Source organism: Bos taurus, chromosome X (genome assembly GCF_002263795.3).
Source record: "Bos taurus isolate L1 Dominette 01449 registration number 42190680 breed Hereford chromosome X, ARS-UCD2.0, whole genome shotgun sequence".
In the NCBI taxonomy this organism is placed as follows: domain Eukaryota; kingdom Metazoa; phylum Chordata; class Mammalia; order Artiodactyla; family Bovidae; genus Bos; species Bos taurus.
The window spans coordinates 75,651,860-75,660,850 of NC_037357.1; the positions used below are offsets into that span (position 1 = coordinate 75,651,860).

The 8,991-nt window shown below is 40.2% G+C and overlaps 1 protein-coding gene across 1 annotated transcript; it reads right to left on the reverse strand.

The window, feature by feature from the left end:
- Positions 1 to 2,826: 2,826 nt before the first annotated feature.
- Positions 2,827 to 5,009, reverse strand: LOC132344308 (endogenous retrovirus group K member 7 Gag polyprotein-like). The gene has a single exon (XM_059883728.1). The coding sequence runs from the start codon at positions 4,929 to 4,931 to the stop codon at positions 3,399 to 3,401; it is 1,533 nt and encodes a 510-aa protein (XP_059739711.1). The 5' UTR covers positions 4,932 to 5,009; the 3' UTR covers positions 2,827 to 3,398.
- Positions 5,010 to 8,991: the final 3,982 nt, after the last annotated feature.

Here is an 8,991-nt window from a genome sequence, read left to right on the forward strand (position 1 = left end):
CAGAAAAGCGTGAGAGAGACAAAACAGTTGACATTTTTTCTTGGTTAGCCTATACATCTTACAAACAGTCACAAGAAGTCTTGAGAGCATGGGAATGGCTCCCTGTTATTATTTCTTACACCAGATAACATTTCTCTGTGCATGAGAAGTTTGCACAGAACTCCAGGTGCCTGCAGTAAATAAGCGCCTAATCTCTGGGGTGGCGGGACAGAGAGCTATGTTTGCAAGCAAACCCTCAAGGACTGAGGCAGCTCCCAGAGCTGTGTCCTTCAGACAAAGGACCCCGTTCTCACGGGCAGCTCTCCGCAACTCCCCCCTTTTTTTTATATAGGCACACGCTTATGTTCCTTTAACCGCAGACCATTTCCATAGATGGAAGCCTTTATGATCCATAGATCATCAATCAGTTTTTAAATTAAACAAGGTGCAAGAAATAAAACAGTTAAAATTATTAAGAACAGTCCTCCCATGGCTGCTCCCAAGTACCAAATACTATTGACAGTAGGTACATGTCGAAAAAGTTCTTTAACAAAGGACTCAGCTCTTTTTGCAACATCCAAATCAGGTCTGGGTGCATTTTCAATGTTCATTATTTCCTGATGTAGATGCAGCAAATCTAAGGAAATATTTTCATTATGCCAAATACCTTCTAAATGAGCTTTCACCTTATCCCAAGCAGTTATACTACCATTATATTTTTTGGGAGTAACACAGATCTATCGAAAATCAGCATGACATTGTACTCGTAATCTCAACTTTATACTTTGAACCTCTTCACCTAAATATTTTACAACATCATAAAGGGCATTCAATCGATCCTCTAGCTTTTTGTCAATATCTTCTTGAGTCCCCAGGGCAACGGATGCATTTTGTGCCAGATTATTAACAAAAGTTGCAGTTTGCACTGATTGTGCCAAAGACAGGGCTTCAGTAATCGAGGAAGCAATAAGAGTTACCAAAGCTACAAATCCCAGAATTATTAACCCTATTCCCCTGCGATAACGCATTAAAGCACCCTCTACTTCTCTCCAAAGTTCAAGTCCCCTTTCATCATACCAAGACCCATTAATCTTTACAGGAACCATAACAAAAGCAGGCTGTCTTAAGACTAGAACCCTAGTTTGATTAGTAATTCCCCTAACACAGTTAGTCAAAGTACAATTGTTACAAGTTACATTATAATTTTGTAACCCAGGTTGTATTTTTACAGATCCTACTAGTAAAGCATAAGGGTGAGGCACACATGCACGAGGGTATCTCATGGTGAGATTCCACAAATGACCGTGTCTCACTTTCGATCCCACCTGAAGGTAGGAACCCTCACATCCAAGGGCGGCAGCTAGTTTCCAGATTTCTGTTTGGAACACTTTAGAGCCGCCCAAGTTCCAAATACGGGATGCAAAGTTCCTATTATCTTGAGCTCCAGGGTTTCGGGCCGAGTCTGGAGACCAGTCCCACAATGACTCATTTGTCCCAAATATGTTATAAACCGTAGCAGTTCCATCTCGACACAGTTTCCATGGTGCAGCAGTGACTCTTCCCCTTGTTCCAAAGTCGCAGAAAGGAATATCTAAAGGACCAGTTCCATTACGATGTTGAGGAATTCCAGACTTTTTCGTTACTCCAGGAATATACAGGCTCCAACCATTGTCAAAATCAGCATATCCGGACTCCCCAACAAAAAGACATCCTGTTGAATTAAAATATCTAGACAGACAAATAGGTAAGCGATCAAACACTCCATGATAAGAGAAATTAACTTGATTAGGAATAATATGTTTATCTGAAAAACCACCCAAAGCCACAGTATCATTAGTGTATATGGGAATAGACCGACCCTCCCAGCCCACGGGTTGGAGAAGGGGAGGATCGGGAAAATAAGCCCAGTAAGCACTTGAATATTCTTCAGAGTGTGCAGTGTTAATCTGATTTAAGATAATTAATAAGGTTATCAGGAAGCTTAAAGGTGATATCGGATCGCCCTGCACCGCAACACGATTCTGTGCCTCTCGCATCAATGCCTGAAGTTGTTGCCGAGATGGTAATTCATCATGCTCTTGAATTGTCAATCTCCTCATCTGATTTGCTAGAGACTGTCTCCGCCGTGCGTACCAACCTTTCCGGCAGCCAGCGCGGTGCTTCGGCATCCTGTGGGAAAACACAAACATGCCCTCGTCCCCAGATTAGTACTGGATCTGGTCCATACCATTTTCCTACAAGTGGGTCTTTCCAAAAGACTTTAGGTCTTATTGTTTGTGCATCAAAGTTCCAAAATCGCTGTGCTGCTGAACGGCCACTTATATCCAATTGTAAAAAATTTAGAACAAATAAAGCATGGTTTAGAAAGTTGGAGGGGGTATTGGGATAAAATTCCCCCTTCTTTAGTTTTTGCAATTGATGTTTGAGAGTTTGATGTGCCCGTTCAATAATTCCTTGACCTTGAGGATTATAAGGGATACCTGTTTTATGTGAGATAGACAATTGCGTACAAAATAATTGAAAATTTTTTCCAGTGTATCCTGGACCATTGTCTGTTTTTATGGTTTTAGGGGTTCCCATAACAGCAAAACATTTAATGCAATGAGCTATACAATGTTTGCTAGCTTCTCCGGATTGTAGAGAGGCATGTAAAAAGCCGGAGAAGGTGTCAATAGTAACATGAACAAATTTTTGTTTACCAAATTCAGGAATATGGGTAACATCCATTTGCCATATATCGTTTGGCAACAATCCTCGAGGATTAACTCCATAGTGGGGGACGCTAAAAAACTGAGGACACGTTTGACATTGCTTAACAATCTGTCTGGCAGCTTCTCGAGTAATGCCAAATTGAAGTCTTAAGCTATTGCTGTTTTGATGGTGTAAGCTGTGGGAAGTTTTTGCCATTTGTTCCAATGAAGGAAATATCATACGTGTAGCTTCATCAGCCAAAGCATTGCCTCGTGCTAAAGGTCCAGGAAGTCCAGAGTGAGCACGAATATGACCAAAATAGCATTTATTAACTCTGGAGCAAATTAAATGTTGTATATCACGAAAAAGAGTTTGGATAGTAGAATTCAGGGTACCAATAAATGGAACAGTCTCAATAGTGTTTAAGGCTCTTATGATATATTGACTGTCAGAATATAAATTAAATGGAGCAGAAATTTGTAATAAAGCCTGAAAAACAGCAAATAGTTCTACTTCTTGAGCAGACTTATAATTAGTATGCCAGGTGGTAGTATTGTCCTGTATAATCAAACTAGCTATTCCATTAGAAGAGCCATCAGTAAATACAGTTAGGGCGTCGGCAAGGGGCTGAGAAACAACGATTTTTGGGAAGAGAAATTGGTGATAATGAGCAAATTGCAAAATTTTATCTGAGGGATAATGATTATCAAGCCGTCCACTAAAACCAGCTAAGGCAATAATCCTTGTAATGTCGTGGCCAAAGTTATGCCTTGAACGTACAAAGGGCTGATATCGGTACAAATTTGTACATAATCGGATAAGCCTCCCTTTTTCCTGTAAGGTCTCAGGGCAGCTTGACAAGCCGAATTGGCATTCTCATAAGCAAGCTGTTTAGTCAACACCATCCCCGCCTGCTCATCCCCTATCATTTTACCAATTGTCTCAAGCAGGCGGGCAACAAAATCCTGATATGGCTCATCTGGCCCCTGGCGAATTTTAGATAAATCTTCAGTCTTTTTATCAGAATTTGGAAGCTTTTTCCATGCTTGTAGAGCCGCAGCACTAATCTGAGGGTAGGCTCCAGGTAAATAATTAAGTTGACTATTAGTGTCTCGATATTCTCCCTCTCCCACCATCATTTCATAAGTGGTGTTCAGTCCCTGTCGCCGATTGATATCGGCTGTGATCCCACATTGCTCAGCAAACTCAGATTTCCATAGTAAATAATCTCCTCCAGATAAACAAGCTCGAGCAACCTGTTTCCAATCATTAGGTGGCAGATTTTGATTTCCTAAAGCCTCTATAATAGCCTGAGTAAACGGCGCAGTCGGGCCATATTGTGCACAAGCCATTTTTAACTCTTTCAGTTGCTTAAAGGGCAGCGGCTCATAATACCTCTGCTGTTGATCATTTTCAAACACTGGATAGATTCCTGAAAACCCGGGAATATGTTCTCCTTCTTCATTAGCTCGCTTAATTGCTTGTTGAAGAGGAGATAATAATATCTCACTTTTAATTTTTATGTTTTCACCGGGCAAAGAAGCAGGGATAGATATAAGCTCTCGCGGTTCTACGAAAGGCGGAGGTGGATCGAGTCCAGCAAGAACCGAGGGAGGATATGCTGGAGGCACAGGCTGGCTGGAGTGGGAGTCTCCCTGTGCATCCTTTTTTACTGCTATAACAATCTTCTGAATTAAATTCTCCAGCTGTTCTTCAGAAAGCCCTGAATGCTTTAATTCCCCTTTTCCTGGGGGGGATTCCATGTTAACCATCATCTCCCAAGGCATATCCTCTCTATGGTTCTGAGCCGCTTGTTCATTTAACTCTTTCTGTTCATCAGAGCTTAACACATCATCACTCCCTCCAGCCTTATAAGCTGTTCCCTCAGGCACAGCATAAAGCGGCTCAGGTGATGGGGCAGAAGGCTCTGTAACTTCGGGTCCTGCGGAATCCCTGAGAGCCGTTTGAATTTTATGTCCCTCATGTTCAGGATCCAGGCAGTCTCTTATGAGAGTCCACAAAGAAAAAGCATCCACAGGAACACGATTGGGACCATGTAAGGAATAATATGTCTGCAATTGTTTTCCTACTTTTTTCCAAGTTTCCAGACTAACTGTTCCTTCCTCTGGAAACCAGGGACAAACCTCTTCAATAAAAAGTAAAAACTTTTCTAGCTGTAACTTATTTACATGAATTCCCCTACCTTTTAACATAGTTTTCAACATATGTACAAATAACTGGCGGCTATTGCCTTGTCCCATGATTTATTACTCTCGACAATCACCCTCCCTGCCCTTTACTTTTAATTACTTAGGAATTCCTCTTTACTTACCTCAATCTTGGCGGGCAGCGGCCGTCGTCGCACTCCGATTCTCGGGTCCCTGTTCGGGCGCCACCTGCCGGAGCCAGCCGGCAAAGTCGATCAGGTCCCGAGAACGTGCACGGCGGGGCTAAGAAAGAAACTAAAGCAAGAGACTACAAAGATGGGGTCGAGAGGTTCAGACACGTCACCACGAAGGGACGCAGTCTGACACCAACTTTATTCAACATCTCATATTTATACAGAAAAGCGTGAGAGAGACAAAACAGTTGACATTTTTTCTTGGTTAGCCTATACATCTTACAAACAGTCACAAGAAGTCTTGAGAGCATGGGAATGGCTCCCTGTTATTATTTCTTACACCAGATAACATTTCTCTGTGCATGAGAAGTTTGCACAGAACTCCAGGTGCCTGCAGTAAATAAGCGCCTAATCTCTGGGGTGGCGGGACAGAGAGCTATGTTTGCAAGCAAACTCTCAAGGACTGAGGCAGCTCCCAGAGCTGTGTCCTTCAGACAAAGGACCCCGTTCTCACGGGCAGCTCCCCGCAAGTCTGATTTTGTTATTGACCATCTGGTCATGTCCATGTGTATAGTCATCTCTTGTGTTGTTGGAAGAGAATGTTTACTATGACCAGTGCATTCTCTTGGCAAACTCTGTTAGCCTTTTCCCTGCTTCATTTTGTACTCCAAGGCCAAACTTGCCTGTTACTCCAGGTATCTCTTGACTTCCTACTTTTGCATTCCAGTCTCCTATAATGAAAAGGACATCTTTTTGGGGTGTTAGTTCTAGAAAGTCTCGTAGGTCTTCATAGAATCATTCAATTCATCTTCTTTGGTATTAGTGGTTGGTGCATAGAATTGGGTTACTCTGATGACGAATGGTTTGCCTTGGGAATGAACTGAGATCATTCTGTCATTTTTGAGATCGCACCCAACTACTGCATTTCAGACTCTTTTCTTGAGTATGAGGGCTACTCCATTTCTTCTAAGGGATTCTTGCCCACAATAGTAGATATAACAGTCATCTGAATTAAATTCTCCCATTCCCATCCATTTTGGTTCACTGATTCCTAAAATGTCAATGTTCATTCTTCTTATCTCCTGCTTGACCATGTCTAATTTACCTTGATCATAGACCTAACATTCCAGGTTCCTATGCAATATTGTTCTATACAGCATTGGACTTTACTTTCACCACCAGAGACATCCACAACTGAGTGTTGTTTCTGTTTTGGCCCAGCCACTTCATTCTTTCTGGAGCTATTTTTCCACTCTTTACCAGTAACATATTGGATACCTACTGATCTAGGGAGCTCATCTTCTGGTGTCATCTTTTTGCCTTTTCATACTAGGGTTCTCAAGGCAAGAACAGTGAAGTGGTTTGCCATTCTCTTCTACACTGGACCACATTTTGTCAGAACTCTCCACCATGACCTGTCTGTCTTGTGTGGCTCTGCATGGCATGGCTTGTAGCTTCATTGAGTTACATACGGCTGTGATCCATGTGATCACTTGACTGCCACCAAGTGGCAATATTTGAGAATTGCTGGTTTCTCTTGGTACATGGGATTGTCTTCAAGCTTCTTTTGACCTACTGGAGCACACAGCAGTTGGGAGGATGCTTCTCGTGGATGCAGTTCAGAAAGTCCATTTTGACAATGTGCTGCGAAATTGTATTCTGGAAACGATCAAACACTTGGCACCAGTGGCTCAGTGTCATGTTCTGGTTCAGCACCACATGTTCGATGTGATTCAGACATCCACCTGCCCAGAGGCATGGCAGTGAGTGAGGCTCCAGGCAGTCCATGTAGAACAGGCAAGATCAACAGTCACACTGGATGAGAGGGGCCAGGCGACAACTCTTGTAACAAGTGAAGCAGACTTTGACCGGTAAGGGAACAAGACCACTGTGATCTAACTCATGCTATGTATTCTTTTTTTTTTTTTTTCAGATTTAATTTTCTCCAGATGATAAATCTTTACCTAAGTGACTAGGGAAGGTTTTAGAGGATATAAAAATTCAGTGAGGGAAAAATATTAACGATTACTCATGAGAATTTTCCTTAATGAATTAGGTGATGCCGATCTTCCAAAATAGAAGAATTCCTGAGATTTTATGGTTCTTTTTTGTGAAATTTCATTTTCTTCTTTCATAGAATACATACATATATATATATAATTATTGTTTTTTTAATACTTATAATCCTTCAATGAACTTATAGCTCAAATTAGTAAGCTTTGAATGAAATATAAAGTCTAACATTTATATTGCTAAGTTTTGTGGTAATGGTTATTCTTTAGGAATATCTTTATTTTCTAAGTCATACAATCCTCACCACTCTAAAATCTCTGCTTATCTAGTTCACTCTTTGATATTTTAAATAGATTATTGCAAACTTTCTTATGTAGACCTATAATCTACATCTTTGCAAAGTTATAACTTATAACCTTGCAAATTGTCCAAAACACTGCCTCTTGGTCTTTTTTTCCCTCCTACTAACCATATTAGTAATCTCCACCTCCCACAAATTTTATGCCTATCATAACAATTTTCATACAAAAGCACATTATTTTTTGCAATATACAAATATCATGCCATAAAATTATTTCCTTCAAGACAAATTTTTATATTAAAATTTTTTATATTATGTTTAATTGAGGTAATGATAACAATATGAAACAGGTAATTGAAAGACCTCACTAATGAGGTCTTTTTTTTTTCCTTACAGCTTAATGTTAACCAGCATTAGTTCTCATGCTATGTATTCTTAACATTTTTCCTTGTGGTTTCCTTCTTTCCTCTGCTCTGTCTAGAACCTGGTAGTACAGTGGTTCAAGTCACTTCATTTATCAATTTTGTTGATCTTTTCCAAGAAACATTTTTTTGTTTCATTGTTTTTCTATCATTTTTGGTTTTTAATTTTATTGTCTTCTTCTCTGATAAGTATTATTTCAATTTTCTGCATATTTTGAAGTTTATTGCCTCTATTTTCTAGCTTCATAAAGTAGAGGCTGAGGTCATTTGATTCAGACCTTTCATCTTTCAAATACACGTAGAGGAGAGTGAAAAAGTTGGCTTAAAACTCAACATTTGGAAAACAAAGATCATGGCATCCAGTCCCATCTCTTCATGGCAAATAGATGGGGAAACAGTGGCTGACTTTATTTTGGGGGGCTCCAAAATCACTGCAGATGGTAACTGCAGCCATGAAATTAAAAGACGCTTACTCCTTTGAAGGAAAGTTATGACCAATCTAGACAGAATGTTAAAAAGCAGAGACATTGTTTTGCCAACAAAGGTCCATCTAGTCAAGGCTATGGTTTTTCCAGTAGTCATGTATGCATGTGAGAGTTGGACTAGAAAGAAAGCTGAGCGCTGAAGAATTGATGTTTTTGAGCTGTGGTGTTAGAGAAGGCTCTTGAGAGAGTCCCTTGGACTGCAAGGAGATTCAACCAGTCAATCCTAAAGGAAACCAGTCCTGAATATTCATTGGAAGGACTGATGTTGAAGCTGAAACTCCAATACTTTGGCCACCTGATGCGAAGAACTGACTCATTTGAAAAGACCCTGATGCTGGGAAAGATTGACGGCAGGAGGAGAAGGGGACGACAGAGGATGAGATGGTTGGATGGCATCACCAACTCAATGGAGATAAGTTTGAGTAAACTGAAGGAGTTGGTGATGAACAGGTAGGCCTGGCATACTGTGGTCCACGGGGTTGCGAAGAGTCAGACATGACTGAGCGACTAAACTGAATACAAGTATTTAGTGCCATAAATTTTTCTCTAACTACTGCCTCAGTGACATCCCACAAATTTTTATGTTTTATTTTTATTTTATTTCAGCTCAAAATGCTTTCTAATTTCATTTTGATTTATTCTGTGATTCATGGGTTATTTAAAAGTATTTTATTTACTTTGTAAATATTTGGGAATTTTACAGATATTGATTTATAATTTAAATCCATTTAGACAAAAAAATATACCTAGTATAATTTG